The following is a 22,411-nucleotide window of genomic DNA, read 5'->3' as shown; positions in this document are numbered from 1 at the left end:
ATAATATAATATAAGTAAACATATAATTTATTTCACAAAATGTTTATGAAAAATACAATGAAATAAAAAAGAGTAAAGTCAGCAACCACTTGGCTGTAAAATAACTCTCGAATGTACCTCAGTAGTCACTAAACACCTGAATAATATATGTGTCAATTTTGAATAATAGAACATTGTATTAAAAATTTGATGCTAAACAAGGTTGATTTTATGAAAATATTTATATAACGAATAAATGTAAATTTTTGAAATTTTCTCCCGGTACAAATATTATGGATTTTTTTTAGATATAATAAATAGACAACTGCAATTTTCGATTTTTCTAAGTATTTTATTTTTTATTTTTGAAATGTAGTTAAAAAATGTTTAACAGTTAATAAAAAATATAAGCCGTTAGGTAGGTATTTACAATTTTTTTTTTAAGACTAGCCTAACCTAACCAATATATTGTAAAATATATAAATTATAATTTACAGATATAATGTTTCTTACAAACGTAATCTGAAATATAATAATAAATTAATTAATATTTGAAATTGACGACTCATTGATTTCATAGTAAGTACATAATATTACATACACATTCATTTAAAATAAATAAATTTGTATAGATTAATATGTAATTAATACTAATATTTATATACTAAAATATATGATAAAGCTTGAAATATAGTATTAGTATGCCAAGTACATAATTTAATGAAGCCATTTTATACATCTATAAATAAATTGTATATACATAAACTATAATTATTTATTGATATGAAATCTCTTACGATTGAATTCTAAAACATAAAAATAAATTTTTTGTTATATTCATCGTTTGATTATTAAATTCATTTATTATACGGAATAACTTTAAATAATTTATGATGATCGTGGAACTTATCGTTTACAATATTTTCTGTGTTAAATGCATAGATACACATATCCAAGGACAATTTATATATGTGAGTGTAAACACCATATTATGTAAATTCATGTATTATTGTACTGTGTTATTTGATAGTATCTTGCCATATGTTTGTGTGTGAGTATGGAGTGTACTCAGAATCGTTTTTGGTTATTCAGTCTAGAGGCCTCATACAGAGTTTAGGAATTCTTTCAAAATTAAAAAAAAAACTTTAAAGAAACTGCCAAATGAACATTTATTAATGGCATTACTCTTTTGAAATTGAATTAGTAAAAGATGTTGAAAAAAACAACAATATCTTTTTACACTTAAATATGTCATACTTGATACGTATCGTTGTATAATAACAATATTATAGACGAATATAAACAACATTATAATACAATAAATAGGTACCTATGTTGCATTGAATCTAATATAGACTACAAATGTATATAAAATATTTTTTGCATAAGGTACTAACATAGGTACATCCTGAGAAACAATTTGAGTTGAACAAACATAATATTATTTTATTTAACACCATCCTACCCAGTTTGATGATAGTCTCGCTTTTGTTGTAGAATTCAGCAGTTGTGTTTGTGCCTATTTTTTTGTTATATATGGAGAGACATATGTTAGTGCCATACAGACTTTATTACCTACAGTATATATTATGTTTGTTTTTATGTATCTACCTAAAACACAAAATTAAGCTCTGTTAAACTTTTAAATCGTTGTAATACGTTTCCTTGACAATTTTTTATTAGTAGCGTTATTGTTAGAGAGCTTTGGATATTCGTCGGAGTCATTTGGATTGAAATTTTCGGTTTTTGAATAAATTTGATTGAATCCCATATTATATATAATTCTACACAATATGCATAATATAGCTATATTTATTTAAATAAAAGTGCATTATCGGAGTATTTTATTGTTCAGAATAATGTATTTAAATATTATGAAGAATGGTAACTAAAAAACGATCGATTGTTCAAATCTTTTTGTTTGGTATGAATTTGACGAGTTTAATATTTTAAATGTATGTAAGTTCACATAGAATAGTTCTAAAAGTCAATTAATATTAATATATTTTTTCATACATCACTTTTTTTTTCACATGATCTTATTACAACATTTTGGTATTTGTTTTTTCCATAAAGATTACAATTAAAATCGTTAATGGTTAATTGGAAACTTATAAATATTTATAAATTGTTATACAGTTCGTTAGTACCTATCTATCATCTATAAAACCATCAAACCGATGTACAAGTTTACAAATAGTTAAAAAATCATACATAGACTTTGACTTTTATTTCAAATTAAAAAAAAAAAAAAAAAAAACCGAAGCTGATACATAATAGCTAACACCTTGTAACAGTAAATAATCACCTTCGAGAGAGTTAAAAAAAAAGTTCATTATACTAAAAAAATGAATAAACAGTTTAGGGATAAATATGATACTAATAACAAAATTATATTTTTAAAAGATATAGCAAAAAATACATCACACATCAGTGTTAAAACACTTACAACTTATAGTTTAGAATGCGACTTTCGGCAAACTGCCTACGGTACGATTAGTAAACTGTATAGCACGAAAAGTTATCGTCAATAATAATTTTATCGTAGCTGGTAGTAATAGTAACTAATTAGTACATCCAGAACTAAACAAGTAACAAAATAAACGAATACTATAACAATTTATTCCCCATTTTTTAAGCAATAATAAAATATGTAATTTAAATCAAGTTTTATAGTACCTTTTTTTTTATATATACATAAAATAATTTTTACTCTAACCAGTATTTTGTCATTATCACCGAAACGGCAGCGCCGAAAAGTCCCATTCCCCTTAAAAAGTGCTCTTAATGCACAGTTTTGAAACCGCTGACATATACATTATACAATATATCTATTAAATAATTCTGTACTATATATCTATAAAAAAACAGATGATAATATATTTTAAAATAACTTTGATATATTATTACCCAAAAATATTTTTAATTTTAGTTTATATAATTGTTTGGCCGAAAATCAACAGAAATAATACAATTAGAATATTGATTCTCATTGATTTAATTTTTATCCTTAGAAAAATATCCGTGGGTCACTCTATTTCAGTCCTAATCTGACAGACGTCATCAATCTTCCAAAAGAAAAGTATATAAATTCAAACACACTACCAAAATACGTACATACCCTTTTCAATGTCTGTTTTCATTAAAAAAAAAAACAAAAATTGTTAATTACAAAAATAACATTTTTGTATATAAATTTATCATTGAATTATTAGACTTACACGCGTTTATAATACATATTATAATTATAATATATTTTATGTCTATTAATTAATATAAATTGCATATTTTAATATAATTATAAAATAATTGTTAGTTGTTACTTTTATTAAATTCTTCCACGTTTGGTAAATCATCATTAGCTCTGCAATAGCTTAAAATAATTATCATATTTAATATTGTTAAAATTTTATTTGAAATCATTGTATTTTTTAAATAATTACAACAAATGAGTATAACTTTTATTCTCGAAGAATAAACCTAAAATAAAGTACTATGATTTCATAAACGTCATAACCTAACCAGTGTATATTTAGTTTGGAGTATATACATTAAAACAAATAACTAAATATTTTACATACTTATTTCAGACATCTGTTTTAAAAACCAAATGAACAAATATAATGTTAAGTATAACGCGTGAAATAATATGAAAAATATAAAATATTTTGAAGGTAAACTCAGTTTTTGAATTTCTGTGTTTTATTTATAACATTTAAGTAAATCATTATATCTAAAACCAAAGTTTGAAAACATAGGTATATTATTTAGTTTTAGCCTTTAAAACACGTAGCAGAGATCTAAACACTTTAAATATACTGAAAATAAAAAGATACTTTCAACATCAAGTACTACAACATCTATGCCTTTAATCAGTGTATTTGGATTAGATTAGTGTTTTTTTTTTTATTTAGATAAAGATAAAGATAAAAGATAATACATTTTTATATAGAAAAAACAAATAATTAATTTTTTTAATACATCAAAGTAGGTAGTATATATTTGTATTTTCTGCACATTTTTCACTACAGAGATTTTTAAAGTTTAAGGGAGAATATTCCCCTCAAGCCATTTTTTTCCCTGCAATACGAAAAAATACTGATTTAAAAAACCACAATGTATGTTCGGCGCACTTTTGAGCAGGGAGATTTTTAAAGTTTAAGGGGGAATATCCCCCTCAAGCCATTTTTTTTAAAAGATAAGGAACATTTTTCACAAACCTTTGTTTTCTGATGTGGTTTTTCTTCTTTTTCAGTTAATGGAATCATTGGTATATTAGTTTCATAAATATTATTTATCTTTCTTCCAATATCAATGATATTTTCCACAAACATTTTCGCTTAATCTTTACCTCTATATATAATTACCTTCGTTGGAATTTTAAATTGTTACAATAGCTTTTCTGAAATACTATTATAATCAACTTTTACATAAAACCTATAACTCATAATTTCGTGTAAATGTGTAACATAGGTTTTAGAAATCTTAGATTTTTTATTGAATTCGTTAATCTGTTTAGGTTGTGAAGTACATTCAAAGTCAGCATAAATAACAAATTGGTTTTTTTAACTAACTTTACAAAGGTTAATAAATACTAAGGAACTATTATAATGAAAAATTAGAATTATTTAAACAAAATTAACAATTTCCATTTTTTAAATCATCTAGTTGATTATACAAACTGAAGAGACGTTGGCTTAAACGTCTTTCCCATTTTAAACCAATATAGTTAAAATAATTGTATTGGTTTAAAATGTTTCTTTTTTTATCTCTCAATTTATCTATTTCAACAAGGTTTATTACTTTTTGTTTATATAATTCTTGAATATTTTTATTCAACACTCTTATTTCCATTTTTTTCTGTTCTTCTCTTCTTTTGGTCATTTCACGTGTTTTATCGATAACCATAAATCAGTAATCATTATGACTCCAACATAAATTAGAAATTTTCCGAAATTCTGAAAAATCCATATCTGCTGATGAATGGTCATTAAATAAATGACGTAAATTCTTATCATCTTGTTTAAGAATTATTAAAAAGTTTGAGTTATCTCTTACTAACTGTTTTGGTATTTTGGAATATGTTTGTGCTAAATAAAATACAGAACTAGCACCTGAATATCTACAAATTGATAAGTATTCTTTGATTACAGATTGCGGATCACAAATCACGTCATCAAATAATATAATAGAATTTTTCTTAGTTAAGTTTGGTTTTATAACTTGATCAGCACTTGTAAAAATGATTAAATTTGCACCTTTTACATCATCTATTATTTCTTTTAATAAAATATATTTTTCTTGATTTGAAGTTTTAGAGTATAAATATATATTCTCAAACCTTAATCCATTTTTATGTATGATTAATTTATACATTATATTTGTTTACCTGAATCACTAGGACCAACTATAATTGCACGTATAGTATCAAGTAATAATGGACTGTGTCTTGACGGTTTTTTATAATTTGGACATCTACGTTTAAAATATCTAATTTATCTTTCTGTTTAATGAAATTTATTTTCTTATAAATACTCTAGAATTTTCAAATTGTAATCAGTTATAGATGACGCATACAACCTACAAGTGGAAATCAAATAAGACTAGTAAAGGTTTCATGAACTTCCTTATAAATACCTAACAGACCACTTACATCTAGAGACATTATAAAAGTTTAATATCAGCCATTTCTAAGGAGTCTTTTCGCGTAACGACTTACCTAAAAAACCACAAACAATTGAATGTGGTATTTTAAGCTTAGACGTATCTTCAGGTGACGGAAGTCATTGGGTAGCGTTTTATAAAATTAAAGATAAGGTTGTATATTTTGATAGCTTTGGTGATTTACCTCCACCGATTGAATTACAAAAATATTTTAAAGGAAACAAAATTATATATAACTATTCAAATTATCAAGATTTTAATTCATTTAATTGTGTGGTCATTTATGTCTTGATTTTTTACAATGTATGAATCAATCACATTAAGATTAACTGGGAATGATACTACATTATCTACAAATTATTTTCCATCACTAAACGTGTATGAAGACTCGGGAATAGCATTGTTTTGTTTACAAATGTTAAATTCATTTCCAAACATAAATTCAACTAATAACAAAAATAAAAACGAATAACTAATAACTGTACAAATACACAGATCAGAAAAAGCTGTAAATTTAAGTACGATTAATTCAATAAAAGTAATGTGTAATGTAGTTCAGGGATCATTCAACAATCATCTTTAAAGTCATTCGATTTATGAGTTTTTTCCGAGTGGTAGAACAGGAACAAAGGTGATTCAATTACCACTAAACCTTATGTATTACGAATTGAACAAAATAAATATCGATTCGATAACTATTTAATTAGTTGACCAAAACGATAATCCAATTGATAATTTCAGCAAGACATTAACAATTGTTCTACATATTAAACGTTACGGATCTTAATATTTAAAAAACAATGTATAAATCAATCACTTTAAGTTTAACTAGAAATGAGACCATATTATCTTCACATTATTTCCCATCCTTAAACGTTTATGACTCTGAAATAGCTTTGTTATGTTTACAAACGTTCAATTCATTTCCAAATATAAATTCATCTAATAACAAATTTGCGATACAAGTAATAGATGATAATGATAATGGTGAAAATATATGTTTATTACACTAAAACCGGGGTGTTATGAAATTAAAGATATTAATCGTGAAGTTATAAAACAAGTAAAATCCTACAATGAAGAAAATGATACAAATTTAACATTTGATACTTCAGTTGATCCTAATGATTTTAGATCGTACATAAAATGTGATGGTAAAATTATGTTTAAAATGATTAATGGAATATCACCTTTATTAGGGTTTGAAAAACGAAGCTATGAACCAAAGTATGTAATCCGTCGGTCAGAAAAAGCTATAAATTTAAACACGATTAATTCTATAAAAGTGATGTGTAATATAGCTCAAGGATCATTTAGTAATCATCTTCAAAGTTATTCGATTTATGAGTTTTTTCCAAGTGAAGTGACTGGTATTTTGTATTTTGTATTTTGTACCAGTACAAAATTAGTTCAATCACCACCAAATTTAATATATTATAAATTAAATAAAACAAATATTGACTCAATAAGTATACAATTAGTTGATCAGGATTTAAACCAAATCAAAAATTTTGGAGAGACATTAACAGTCGTACTACATATTAAACGTTACGGATCTTAAGATGAGATTAAAATTTAATATATAAGATCAATCCTGCTAGTCACATAACTAAAGTGTTACCGATAACATCGACTAAAGTAAAAAAACTAACAGTGAAAAATAAAAAAAATTTTGAAATCTCCAGGTTATAAACTGAAGCAGAATGCCTGAAAGTGATATTTTAGATATAAGTTCACAGTTTGAAACCGATTCTAAAATTACGAAAATTGAATATCATTCATATACATTATACACCGTATACTACTTCATTTAATAATAATGATGAAATACGTATATTAATCCAGCAAACAGATGTTTATTCGTATCTGCATGAAAGCTTTATATTTATAGAAGGTATAATATCAGATGCTAAAAAGTACAACTTTCTAATAATGGTTTTTTCTATCTCTTTGAAAAAATACGACTTCAAATCAATGGAATAGAAGTGGATAGTACACGTGTACTTGAGATTATTAGCTCTTTGAAAGGTTATCTTTCAGGTACACCAGATAACTATAATTGTTATGAAAATGCAGGTTTGATTTTTATAAATAAAACAAATCCTACAAATGTTAATGGTGAATTTAGTGCTTGCATTCCGCTGAAATATTGATTAGGTATATTTGAAGACTTTAAAAAAATATTAGTTAATTCTAGATTGGAACTTATTTTAACTCGAAGTCATAGTGATTTAAATGTACTAAACGTAAAAAATAGTGGAAGTGCAAATTCTGGAAAAGTTAATTTGAATAAAATAGTTTGGAAGGTACCACATATCACAGTTGATGATGAAGAAAGGTTGAAATTATTAAAACTTATAGAAAAAGAAAAAGGTTTGTTTATCCCGTTCAGATTTTTTGAAACTTTTGAATATCCTGAACTCGGGACCACTAAAAAAGTTGTATGGAACCTGAAAACTGCTTCAAAATTAGAAAAACCTTGTTTCATAATAATTGGGTTACAAAAGGGTCGCAAAAATTTGATAGAAAAAGATTGTAGTGTATTTTATCATTGTAATCTAACAAATTTAAAAGTTTTTTTAAACTCAATAGCTTATCCGTATGATAATTTAAATTTAGATTTTTCTAAAAATAATTTTACCTTATTATATAACATGTATACATCATTTCAAGAATCATACCATGAAAAAAATATTCGGAACCCAATATTAAGTCGTACTACTTTTTTATCAAATGCTTCAATTATAGTTATCGATACTTCATAACAGAACGATTCAGTTACAGCTTCATCAGTAGATGTTCAATTAGAAATTGAGGCATCAGAATCTCTTACAGGTGTAACTGCTTATTATTTATGAATACATGATCGTATTGTAGAATATGTACCATTCACTAGAGAAGTGAGAAAACTATTATAAATAATTTTGAATTAAGATTGCATTATATTTAATAAAACAATAGATATAAATAATTTTTTTTTTTTTATTTTAACCAAACCCAAATTACTAAATCTCCCTGCTCAAAAGTGCACAGAACATACATTATGGTTTTTGAAAATCAGTGTTTTTTCCTGGTACAGCGGAGAAAAAAATGGCTTGTGGGGGATATTCCCCCTTAAACTTTAAAAATCTCCACAGTGAAAAGTGCGCAGAACATACAAATATATACTACTCATTAATTACCTAAGTCTTGCTTTTTGAGAGTACATCTTATAAACATTAATATATTACTAAGTTACTTGTTGTGAGGAATTTTGATAAATAACAAAATAAATATGAACTAATTTCCGGGTAAACGATACTCACTTATGAATATAATGTTATTAGTATTATTACTAAAAAATAAATAATAATTGTATAGGTATTTATATGGTTTTGATGACGTTAAATACCGATAATACCCAAACTTAATAAAAATTCTTTGAGACATAGTAGACCCGCATCGGAATTGCAATTAAATAGATATAGTTTTAATTGAGTAGCTCGCCACTTAAAATAAATTAAAAATAAATAAATATTACTATAAATTATATAATATTATACTGATTATACCAAATAATAATAATAATAATGAAGTAATGAATAATTATAATTTTTCCATTAATCTTGGTTACTAGTTTATTAATCGCCAAACACAACATAACAATGAATTTGACTACCTAAATAATAATAGCACCGGAATCTTGGAATCTTGGCCGCTATCGAAAAATGTTAATATAATATTATATAATATAATTTATTTTTATACTTATTATAAACATTTTTTTCTTTAAGTATTTAAATTATATTTAACTAATAAATAAAAATTCGGATTTTGTTTTTTTTTCTAGTAGGTAGGTAGGTACATACAAATTTATCTAGATAAATCTATCCATCTAGATGATTTTTTTGTATCTTAGATAATAATTTAGATTGCATTTAACTGTTTATCTAAATAAGATAAAATATAACTAAATAATTATCTAGATAAGTCCCAACACTGGGTTAAGTATTATAACATTTCATTACATCAATCTTATGATAAAAAAAAAACTTTGCACTGTAGTGTTTATAATATAGGAATGGAAAAAATTAAATTCGATTGAAACACAAATATAAATTTATATTTTATCAAATGATTAATTCTCATTGTTTAATGTAATATAAATTATAATTAATCAGTATTCAGTGTATTATTCACAAAGCCGTGAAAACAATTATGTATATCATAATAATGCGTATATTCTAATATTCCATAATATATAGCGTTTTTAATGTATTGGAATATTGAAAATGATTTAGTATATAATACGCAATACAATAAAAAATATAAAATATTACCTATAAAGTTATTATATAGCCGGCTGTAATATATATTTTTATGTAACAACGTATGTACACATATTTTTTTTCTAACAAACACGAGTTTAAACCAAAAAAAAACAAACGCAGTTGGCCAACATTTTTATATATCCCATGATATATCAAAATTAGATTTTTAACCAAATTTTATTTCGTTATTATTAGTTATTTTGATTTTAATTATACATTACAGTTTTTAATTATTTTAAAACAACCGATGTTTCCAATTAGTCATAGTGTTGTTCTTTTAAATCATAATGTAAGTTAGTGGTTCGAGTATATATAAATTATTTTATTGTCATTAAAAATCAACAACCGTAACTGAAAATCATGTACAACAAAACATAGATAAAATAATAATAATAATTAATAACTATAATAACATTGATAGTATCTGCGAATACAAATTAGGATAATACAGATGAATTTAAATCCCTTTATATTTGTTTTATTTTGAAGTGACAGTTTATAATTAATACAAACAACTATAAAACTTTTTTTTTCAATAATCTATACACGAAAAAGCACTCGATGAGTGTATAAAGTCATTGTTGATAATCATTATTTAGGTCAATTAATAATTTTAATTAAATTATTAAATTTTTGTTTGAGTGTAAGAAATACAATAGTAGATATTATAAAAAATATAATGAAAATGGCCAGTTGACTCAGACACCAAGGTGTACAATTTCTATAGAAAACAAAATAGTATATATTATAAAAGATGGATAACATAAAAAAGTAAAATTTTATTTTACATTAAATAATTCTTAATCACAAAAAGATAAATATTAATCCAATAAAAACAAATTTTAAAAATTAAAAGAATAATTTATATAAATGTTTACATATATATTATAAACAAATAAATAATTTCTACGCACAGATATAAACATTTCTTTAAAGTTTGACATATATTAATTAAAATAATTAATAATAACTGAAATATACAAATTACAAATGGAAGATGAGTCTAAATAATATAATTATAATTATGATATACGTGAGAACGATTAAAAACCCTGGAATAAAAATTTTAAACCTTTATTAACAATCCATAATGATTAATAAATTTATCATTTTAAGAATCTAAAAAAAAAAATCAAAGTGAATTTATTATAAATAATAGACGATGGTCATACAATAATTAATTTATAATGTATAAAATAATGAAATATTGAAAATAGAAATTTAAATTTAATACAATGTTAATTATTATATAACATATAATTTTGGGCATTTATAAAATTGGAATTCTTTAATGATTACGATGTCGGTATATAATATAATTTTCGATAATTTGTGAAAACAATTCAACGATTAAAGTATTAAGTAGCTTAGTAAAAACTGTTATGTCTATTTTAATGACTAACATTGGTGACAGCTGACAGGTATTATTGTCTATGCCTTATGGGGTTAGTTCAATATTTTTCAAAATTGAATGAGTGATTTATTGTTTTTAATGTACGATAAAAAGGGTTTAAATTATATATTTGTTTAAGTGCCAAGTATAATTAAATTGCTTAAGGTATACTATGTAATTTATAATTTAGACAATATATAAGTACATTTATATCTAAACAATTTTTTTTTTTGTTTTTCATAAAATTATAAAATTATTTAAAGTACTAAATCAACGTGAGAAATGTAATAATAAATAAATAATAAATATATTTATTTGAGACTAAGATTTCAAAAATAATAATTTATTTAAAAATAGAATTATATGATATATACCTACGTATAATAAGTAAAATGAGTACTGACGGTATGAATAATAAAAGTTATTTAATAACAACAAAGTAAAATTAAAATACAAATATATTTTAAATGGATAAATAAAAATTTAAAATTGATCACAAATTGATTATTGAGTTTATGATAACATTCCAATTTCATCAATTGACATCACAACATTAAAAACAAGTTTATTTAGATTTAAAGTATGCCTTTATCTAAGAAATAAGATGTGGGTCTCACACTTATAAATAATAATTATTCAATGAGATACTAACGTTTTAAAATATGCCTGTGATGTCATAAAACAGAATTTGGAACGTCGGCGTATGTTGAGTACAAAAGTGTCTAGATTAACACGGCAATTTCAATTGTTAAATATAATATTTAATTTAATTTTTTTTTTGTAACCTTAAGTGTTTTTTTATTGTGTTTAGAACGAGGGTGTAATTAGTGTAATTATAATTTTAACTATTTTTTTTATAGTAGATACTAAAATAGGTAAAACTATTTTAGTCAATTTCGTAAAATTTAATTTGTGTGTGTATATGAGTTACACCAAGTGGCAATACGACGTGAATCATGAATTATAATTTATAATATGTATGCAATAATAATATACAACATAATATTAAAATTTAAATTACACCATCGTCTTAAGCAAATAAAATATATACTTAGGATTATGGGAAAAATAATTCTGAAATACTATTTTAACTATTTTATGTTACTAAAATCATTGAGTAAATCAAACTACTTTTACAAGTAAAACTGTTACAGGCTGTTCAGTCATTGGCTATATGACGACATACGGATATTCATCATACCTCATTATCTTGTTGAATCATCATTTTTTTAATTTTGGATTTTTACCAAAACGTTTTCATTACGTTGATTAAAATAATACACCAATAAACTTGAAATTTAAATTAAAAAAAATAATAATGTTGTGGTGTCCTTTAAATTAGGTTCATTTGTGAACAGAAAACTGAAGGTTTTTGCATGTCTCATGTTGCTTTTACCTACAATTTGAGAGATTCACACGATTTTTTCATAGCGAACCAACAAAAATGAATTAATTTAAACTACACAGATTTTTTAGGAAGATAAATAATATAAAATCAGGTTACAAGTATAAATATATTCAACTAAGATGTTCTACGAATATATATCACGGGAAATTTATAAACAAATATTATTATACTTATATGCGTGTACATTGCGTGTTCCCGGATTAGATACATATTATTCTTATATTATGACGTCCTCGATAAGTATTGATTTGGTGATAAATCGATGTTGACCTTCACCACATAGAACTTATGGTATCATAAGCATATTAGTATGACGTATCTAGTTAATGAATTTAGTTAAAAAAAAAAAAAAAGATTTTCATTAATTATTTTATGTTTTGTTTTGATTTGAATATTATTATATAGGTACTAGGTTTACAATTAACATTATATTGATGTGCGGTTACAAAACACTAATTGGTATGACATTATATGGCTATCAAACGATTGAGCACGTTTTAACTTTTTGGTCTGGACGGTTAAATAGCACACTTGTAATTTTAAAAAGTCTTTGCTGACTCGAGAAACTAATAAGATGGAGTGCGATATAATAAGTAAACGCTATAGTATCATTTACACGGAAATTTTAAAAGATAAATTTAATCAGAATATGAAATATATTTTTGATATACACTCAGGGACAGGAAAGTTATTCAATTAGTTGTTACTGGATGCAAATCACGTGAAACTTGATTATTTTCGTTTATTTTTTAGAGAAAACAACTATTACTAGGGCACTATAGATAATAGGTATGCTAAGCCATCATTTCACGACTCATTTATCACACATAATATTATGGAACTACGAAGTTGTCACGTTTATTTTATCATTGATAAACGAGTCGAAAAATGACGGTTTAGCATACCCATATATTTGTGCCTTACCATTACTAGATATTTATATAACGCATTTTTAATACAAAAAAAGTTTCATGCAAATTAAAGCAAAAAATTAAATTTTAATACTAAAACGAAAAATTTAATGAAATTGTATGTAAAATATTACACTTCAAATGACTTTACTAATATTAATATAATTAATAAGTATAAACAATAAATGGTAATTTATTTTGTTGACACAAAATGTGGTTTATACGAACAGCTACATAATACATAGATACACTGTATTGTTATAAATTGTTTATGATGTAAAAAATAATTGAATTTGGCAACGTGTTGAAATTTAACAAATTAAAAAGCGTACTCGATTGTAATTTACCTAAAATTTTATTCGGATCAGATATATAATAATACATAAAGTTAATTTAAACCACGGTTAGGTTAAAAAAAAAGGGAGAAGATTTTTCATTAAATTTTTTAAATACTTTTCTTTCGTCCAGAATGTGTTTTTAAAATCAAAATGTAATCGGATATACGTAATAAAAAATAAACTTTGACTCGGTGTACTTACTGTGATGGTGGAATTAATAATTCAGTTTCAAACAGACTATTGTATTGAAGTCAACAACGCAGCCAAAATTGCATACGACAATAAAACAAGATATGTCACATTTCATAGTCTTGTTCAATTCGTTAAAAAATGACGTTATTAGCGTCATTATTATATTTATTTTAAAACAATATATCTACTGTCACTATGATTGAAATAAAATTCTGTGGAATATTTGTTTTGGGCAAAAATAAATTCAGATGTTTTAATTACGTTTATTTTTTGTTATTTTGTTGTTTATTTTTTCGTGTGGGGAGATTCGTGACTCAACTCTTACTTTGCAGCCTTGGGCAAGTGAAGTTTTCCACACAGTACACGTCACCGTGCAAATTACTACAACCGTTACAACTTAAGTATTTAATACCTAACAGTATAGGCTCTATTCCACAAACAATTATTTAATATTTGAAGCCAGAGAATCATGATGCACATTATTAACACATTTATATTTCGCGACAAGTCAATAGAATTTAAACGAACTAACAATTCGAGAGCAAATTTAATATCACTACTTATCTATTACCTACATCCCTTTACCTACAATAAATTTTTATTTACAATGGAGCTTCTCATCCTTGATGCCACAAGTACGGTATTTTATATTTGGGCAGTGATAAACTGATAACCATTATTATTTTGATAGACAAGAATATTTTTTTGCACATCATAATAATTGAGCAACATTGGTGTGAAATGTATGTTTCAAACATTAAACACATTTATTACTATATAGGTAGTATTGAAACAACTGTATTGTTGTTATTTAAAATCGTGTTCATGAAAATAATATAATTTATAAAATCATAACGCAATTATTATGCTTGTATTAGTTGTATTACATTATATTAGCGTATGCAATATTAGTTATCAATTATACCAAGAGTCATTTGATAACACTATACAGGCATACAGTTAAGTGAATAATATTATATTATATCTTACACATTAAATATAAATATGTTATATATAATATAATATTAAAGCGAAATAATATAAACGCTGAACAATTTAAAAACTGTAGGTATACTGTTATTGTTCATAAAATCGTTTCAAGAAAAATGAAAAATATAAACTGAAAATCAACAAGAACAAAAATATGTGACGTCTATTCAAGAAACAACGCAGGTTTTGTCTTCAGGTTTTTTCTCACTTTTTTCTTTCTGCCGCATTAATTTCTTGCAGATTGCATCTGAACACAATAAAAATATTAATACAAAAACAATCAAAAAAATAAAATTATAATACATATGAAAAAAAATTGAACTATAATATTATGGAAATAGTAATAATTTATTTTAATCAGTATTATCATATATAGTATTCCTTTCAATAGAATACCGACCAAATCTCGTATACTGAATTTTTATCTAAATTGCATGTTTATGCGTGTATAATGTATATGGTCAACCTATTCTAGCATTATAATTTACGAGTATATTGAGCATGTAGCGTATTACCATCCAAAAGAAATAAATTTTTAGAATTAAAACGCTACGTTATGTATTGAAAAATTCCAATAATTCTGATAATTTACCTATCATTTTCAATTTCTTTTTTTTTTCATTGAGAACAGTTACTGATTTGAATTAAATATTAATCGATTCTATTAATATTTAATTTAATTTAACCTATACGTATATAACTTTGTTTTACTACACACATGGATGCACAATGCTTATAGGTAAAATTTTAAGAGGGGTGAAATTCTCAAATGTAAGATAATAAAGGTTTATTGTTATTTTCACATATAAATCTAAATATACCATATTTATTGATCTATAAGCTCATAATATTTTTTGCACAGTAGGGGGCAAGTACCCTATATTATCTTGACACTCCAATAGGCGCCCATGACTATACACAGTTATTGTTTTTTATATTGCCTTATCTTCCCCTCTGGTTTATCACACAAAATTATTTAGCTTATTGATATTTAATATTTTCGATTAATAACTTCATGTTATAACGTGATTATGTACGTGATGGTGATTTTCAATAACTCTGAATAATTTAATAGTTATTATTTATAAGATTACTGCGCAATTCTGTCAATTCTGTTAAATGTCAGATCAGTGTTATTTTCATATGTTAATTTATATTTCGTCACGGTTGTATTATATTCCAATATATTATTGTATAATACGAAAATCTGAATCATTATACCATCTACATGTATCATTTAATAACGCATTTTACATAATTATACTCTAAGTTAGCTAAACGTGCAGATGGTTACATACAAATCATTAAATTGGAATTTTTATGTTCTGTCGTTTAAAATAAAATTATTATTATTTATAAAGAACTCTCTAGAGGAATTTAGGTATACTGGGTATAGTTTGCACCAAATATATTTACCTTATTTTTTATAGGTAATTGTATTTGAAATAATTTGTATTAGTAATTATTGGTATTTGTTGTATAGAGAAACATTAGTTTGCGCAAACTAGTGTTCAGTGATTATATTATGAATGAATGCATTTTATTATGCTTAATATGTCGCATAATATTCCAATTAGTTTATATTTAATGAAAATAATCTTCAAACAGCAACGTATTGATTAACTTTTAAATTTTCGAATCATACAAATATAATGTGTGATGTATCTAATTTATTATTAAATATTATGTTAACTTATGTATTTAATTATTTTACACTACAGAGCCTTTCAAGAATCGTTTAGTATAGTGATAGTAACTTTAAATCATTTGCTGGCCGATGGAAACTCCATTATCCAAGTACTTTAAATTAATAAATACTCACGGGACATGGCCCTAATGAATAATATACTAGAATGTACTAAATATATGCTACGCTGTAATAGCTGATCAAATATAATGTTTTAACGACAAAAATATAATTGGCTTGGGTATCAATGTTCATAATACATGAGTTACTACATATGTACTACGTATGCGTGAATATGTCCTGTAAGCACATTGAATGTGTGAGTGTTTACTAGACTACCTACTATGAAATTAATTAAATTCGTTGTATTTATATGGAATTCCTAATAAATATATATATATTATTGATATTCATCCATCAACAATACCATTTTATCGAATTCGTAACGTCTCGTATATTAAAAGTACGAGTATATGAGTGTATGAGACGGACAATTTGGAGTTTAGATTTGATGGATTAAAAATAAAAATATAAGAAAAATTGTTGTTTTTAAACTAAAACTATATAGAATATAATATAGATAAATAGATAGCGTAGAAAAAATACTAAATCTCAGGTAGTTAGATGAAATATATTTGTTTATAGTATAAGCTGTAGCTATAATAATAAACGATTCAAATTTTTTTTTTTTTTTTTTTAAGACACCACCACCACTATCATATTTGTATTCGCGTATAATGATGATAATTTGTCAGCAAAAAAATTATTACTTAATGTTAGTTATAGTTGGATAATATGTGTATCGAAATACTAAGTTACCTGCTAGCGTATTCTTTTCAATCGTATTGAGACTGTCGATGAGTTCTTCTATAGGGTCGAGATCGGGGCCCAGACTATCGACCCAAATTCTTAACACTCTATAACCATGTTGTTTGTAACTGGACGGTCCTGTAAACAAAATATTTACGTTATTGTTGATTTGTTCAAACGTTTAAACAGTATATTACGAGTTTACGAGTACTTCACGAAACAATATATGTGGCCAGTGATCAAAATATTTTGTTATATGTGATGGGTGTTCGAGAAAATAGTTGCTGCAAAATAAGTATTTGGTCACGGGAATAAAATAATTCGAATAATAATTCATCTTTAGTTAGTAAGTAATTCCGCATAGACAACAGGTTGGGTAAGCATTTAATTCTAAAAAACCTACACGTTTTGTGGTGTAATCTGTAATGGATCTATCGAATATATGGTATATAAATACTTGTAGGTACTGAAGTATTCGTGTATTTTACATTTTAATGATACATGGTGAAATTCCTATCAGGGCTACCAAAAGCTCTTTTATAAATGGAACATTTTTTATAGTTCTATGCTATAGAAATTGTTGATTTTTTTAATACGCTTCTAAAAATATCTAATTCGAAATTTGCGAAATAACACATATCGATAGGTATTTAGTCGTTATTTCGTAAACATTTTAACATTATATATAAGTACACAATCGCTTTATTGTTCGTATCAATTACTCTAGCTATTTACACAGTAAGAGAAAAATAGATACATCATTAGGAAAAGAAGTATATTTTCAAAAAAAAAAGTAATAATAATAACAAACAATAACGCACAAGATGACGTTAAATTGGGTATAACATGAAAATAAAAATACACTAATGGTATCATATATTCAATAAAATCAAGTTTAAAAATTTATGGATGAAGTTGGTAATGCGAAGTTTAAAAAGCAATAACATAATAAATTGATATAATTAAAGAAAATATTAGAAAGCAGTGTATATATATATATATATATTTACGTTATAAACTCAAAGATTCAAATATAACGAAATACATGTTTTTCTCTATATTATATATGTTATTATATTTTGAAAATAAAAATAGAAGAAGCTCAAACGCTAATATTAAACTATGTATAGGTATGATAAGAAATTCGATATTTTAGTGCATGTATTGATTTTACAATTAAAACGGGTTTTATAGGTGATCTAATTTAATTCAGTAGACTATTCTAATATTTTATTATTTTAATTTTATAATATAATATAGTTTAAAAAATAAAAATAAAATACTAATGATTAATCAAATCAAAAATTAACTAAACATCGTAAGTATTACCTATATATTGGTGTTCGATCGCTTTGATCTGTTCATCTGTGAATGCCCATAAATGAGCCAGTTTTTTCCATTCACCGGGACTCAGCTGTTTGTGGGATAATTTTCGTAGAATAATTTCTAGATTTTCATCAGTCTCTTGCAACGCTATTGAAACGTCCAAGTCCGGATTGCACTTCCATTTTCTCCGTTCTTCTGGCGTTTTCGGTCTAGTTCGTTTCTACGCACGCATACAAAAACACAAGTTTAATCGTTAATAATAATAAAATATAAAGTTCATCGCGACGATAAATGATTTAACTGTGACGTATGAATAAATTGATCGCATTAATTGTACGTTTGTATATTTTCCGTCATGAAAATTACGCACCTTGGGTGTGTATTCTAAACGAGCGGTTTTTATAATCATATCCACAATAGCAGTGAAACTTCCTCTAGCTGCTATATATAATGGTGTTTTGCCTCCCTGAGTAGAAAATAAAATAAAACATCAATTACAAAATACTATCTAGTCATGAACGTATCCATTAATAATGTTTAATGTTACGGCTATGTATTTTTATTAAACTTGTTTGGATACAGTTTTATTTAATAAATAGGTATAATAAAATAAAATACACGGAATTCGATATTAAGTGATATATATAATATATTTTATTATGAGATTTGGTGGATATAACAACTTATATAGTATTGAAAATATCATGAAAATAATAAAATCATACTGACTTATGAAGTACAGTAATTCTTATGCAAATATTAAAATATAAATCGTTTTATATATTTCACACGTCAACAATTTTGTTTAAATGTTTGTTTTCTATAGACTAGAACGTGGATGAATATTATTGATATTTTCTTGTTGACAATTTAAACCTCTCTTCACACGATTTCCATCGATTATGTTTGTTTTCATTAATGTTTTTTTCTTAAGGTTTAAAAAATAAAATGTAAATCACATACACGATCATACAATAATATTATATAATATATTGCAATAACCCCACTTAGGTTTAATGTTTATATATGTATTTCTCTGTGAACAATGTATTGAGGGTAATGAGTTTGATTAAAAATAAAAATATAATAATATATCAATACTATCAATTGAATTTAAAAGCCACTTGCATTGTATAAAACACAAGAATATAATAACAATAGATCAGGTAAATTATTTAATAAGTGAATTTTTCGTATTAACATATTATTATAAACTAAAATATGCATATTGACCTGTTCGCGTTGTTCGATGTTGGCTCCGGCACTCAAAAGAAGCTTACAAATTTCCGAATATCCCTGTTCTGCCGCTATATGAATCGGCGACTGCAACCTCTGCGTCGTTCCAAAAGAATTACATTTCATGTTTATAATACTTTCACACAGCCGATACAATAATAATAATTATCAGATATGCTACATGCTTAATACGCCCATTAGCTTACCGTGTTTAAGGCATTGAGATCGGCGCCTTTGGCAATCAGTATTTCTGCAATTACGACGTTGTTAGATAAACATGCCATGTGCAAAGGAGTGTTCCCATTCTGTTAACATTTTTAATACAATTTTTTGATAGTTATTATAAATACGACGATTTTATATTTCGTTTTCTGTGCAGATTTTATTTACTTTGCTCTGTCTGTCGATGTCACAATCGGCTGTTAATAGCATTTCCACTATTCCTCGACATCCATGGCTACTGGCTATGTGCAACGCAGTCAGTCCTTTCTAGATACGTCCAAATACAATTCAATAATTAAAATTTTCATTTAAATTAAATATTAAACAAATGAGCTTTAGGACATAGTTGTACCTATTTATTAATTTGATAGATTATAAATTTACTACATCACGAAAACTGATAATTTAGTCGTGCATATTATATATTATTATATTTGTTATAAGATATAATATAGACACTGATATTTTAAGTGAAGACTTATGAATGTAAAAATAATATAGCTATATAGTCTATAGACAATTTACATTATGAGTCTATTCCAACTCATATTGTATAGTATTTAGAGTACTAGATAGTATAACAATCCAATATTTAACTATTTATTTTTAAGCGCATGGAAAATTTAATATAGCTAAATTTGAATGCACAACGTGTTTATGTACTCGTATTTGTTAATAATAATAATAAAATACTGTAATTTTATTGTTTTAATTTTTTTATTTCAGTTAATACTTATATTTTAATTTTGAGTGCGCTATAATTTAAGTGTAATTAAACAGTGAAATTAATATTAATTTATTAAGATCATGCTATTTTAATAATCAGTAAAGCTTTCATTAAAGATAAAATGCATTGTATATGATATAATATACATAAAAGGGGTCAGTTATTTTTATAAGTTGTAAAGTTTTCTCCATGAGGACATTCATATTTTTAAATTTTTATTGAAAAATTATCTTATCGTTTACAAGCATGTATTGTTTAGAAGTCGTACTAAAAATCAAAAATGTAGAATGTAGAATGTATAGAATATATATATATATAACGATTTGAACCCTGAGGGCTCGATGTGACTTGGTTATCGACATTTCCTTTTTGGTTCACACATATTTTATGGATTTTTTTTTGTCTCATAGACATCTCATAAAAGGCATCATATACAAATTATGGAGTGAAAAATATTTAATATCACACATAACATAAAATGAGGTAAAACCTTTATCGGAAACGTTATTTACTAGGGCCAAATATGCCCCTTATTATTATAATTGGTTCTCTGAAAACGCAAAAAGCATCGTTATGGTAAGACCATGTAATTTAAATTGTTATAATTAAGGGCAAATGTTGATATTGCACCTATAATAATATCCATACTCTATTTACGAGAACATACATCAAAGTATTTTTTCAATTGATTATGTCTTTCGTATTGACCCATTCGATCATCACGATGTATACAAGCTTCATTTAAGCATAAAAAAAGTTTCATAAACGTATAATTTGAGAAAAAAATATTTATTATTATTTAAATTCAAATTATTATATATTAGTTTAATTGACTTATATTCACCCAGGTTTCGATTAAAAATATGTTTTATATTATTATAATGTTATTAATACATTTTATTCAAAATTAATATTTTACAATTTACTTTGTAAGAATTAATTAAATCAATAATTCGATTAAAAATGGAGTATATCTCCAAATAGAATCAACACCATTTACATAAATATATTTTTTATATAATGCATAGCACATATTCAAAATTTTACATTGAATAATTTTGTAACTGGAGAAGGAAAATAAGGTCGGCATGCTTAGTGATTCTCTTATATATTTTTATATTCATGTTTATGCCGACTTAAAATTTGAAATTTTGTTTAAACTATACTAATTTACCAACTGTTAGACATATATATTTTAATTTAAAAATAGATTTATGA

General features: G+C 24.9%; 1 protein-coding gene and 1 long non-coding RNA gene across 4 annotated transcripts in view; both read right to left on the bottom strand.

The window, feature by feature from the left end:
• Nucleotides 1–4,007: 4,007 nt before the first annotated feature.
• LOC126551359 (uncharacterized) lies at nt 4,008–5,553 on the bottom strand. Its single transcript, XR_007605249.1, has 3 exons — nt 5,369–5,553; nt 4,783–5,212; nt 4,008–4,389 (listed from the first exon to the last, which is right to left on the bottom strand). It is a non-coding gene; the product is annotated as an uncharacterized LOC126551359 (long non-coding RNA).
• Nucleotides 5,554–15,055: 9,502 nt separating this feature from the next.
• Nucleotides 15,056–22,411, bottom strand: part of LOC114130088 (ankyrin repeat and death domain-containing protein 1A-like) — an 80,373-nt gene continuing 73,017 nt past the window's right edge. For all 3 annotated transcript variants that reach the window (XM_050203431.1, XM_050203430.1, XM_050203432.1), the window contains 7 exons: nt 20,635–20,733; nt 20,451–20,549; nt 20,242–20,340; nt 19,379–19,474; nt 19,012–19,228; nt 17,692–17,820; nt 15,056–15,432 (listed from right to left, as the gene is read on the bottom strand). In XM_050203431.1, coding sequence (XP_050059388.1) covers nt 15,353–15,432; nt 17,692–17,820; nt 19,012–19,228; nt 19,379–19,474; nt 20,242–20,340; nt 20,451–20,549; nt 20,635–20,733 — 819 coding nt within the window. In that variant the 3' untranslated portion in view covers nt 15,056–15,352. The remainder of the gene's footprint in view (nt 15,433–17,691; nt 17,821–19,011; nt 19,229–19,378; nt 19,475–20,241; nt 20,341–20,450; nt 20,550–20,634; nt 20,734–22,411) is intronic.

The sequence above is a fragment of the Aphis gossypii genome, chromosome 3, assembly GCF_020184175.1.
Source record: "Aphis gossypii isolate Hap1 chromosome 3, ASM2018417v2, whole genome shotgun sequence".
In the NCBI taxonomy this organism is placed as follows: Eukaryota; Metazoa; Arthropoda; class Insecta; order Hemiptera; family Aphididae; genus Aphis; species Aphis gossypii.
This window is presented reverse-complemented; position numbering and strand designations above follow the sequence as displayed.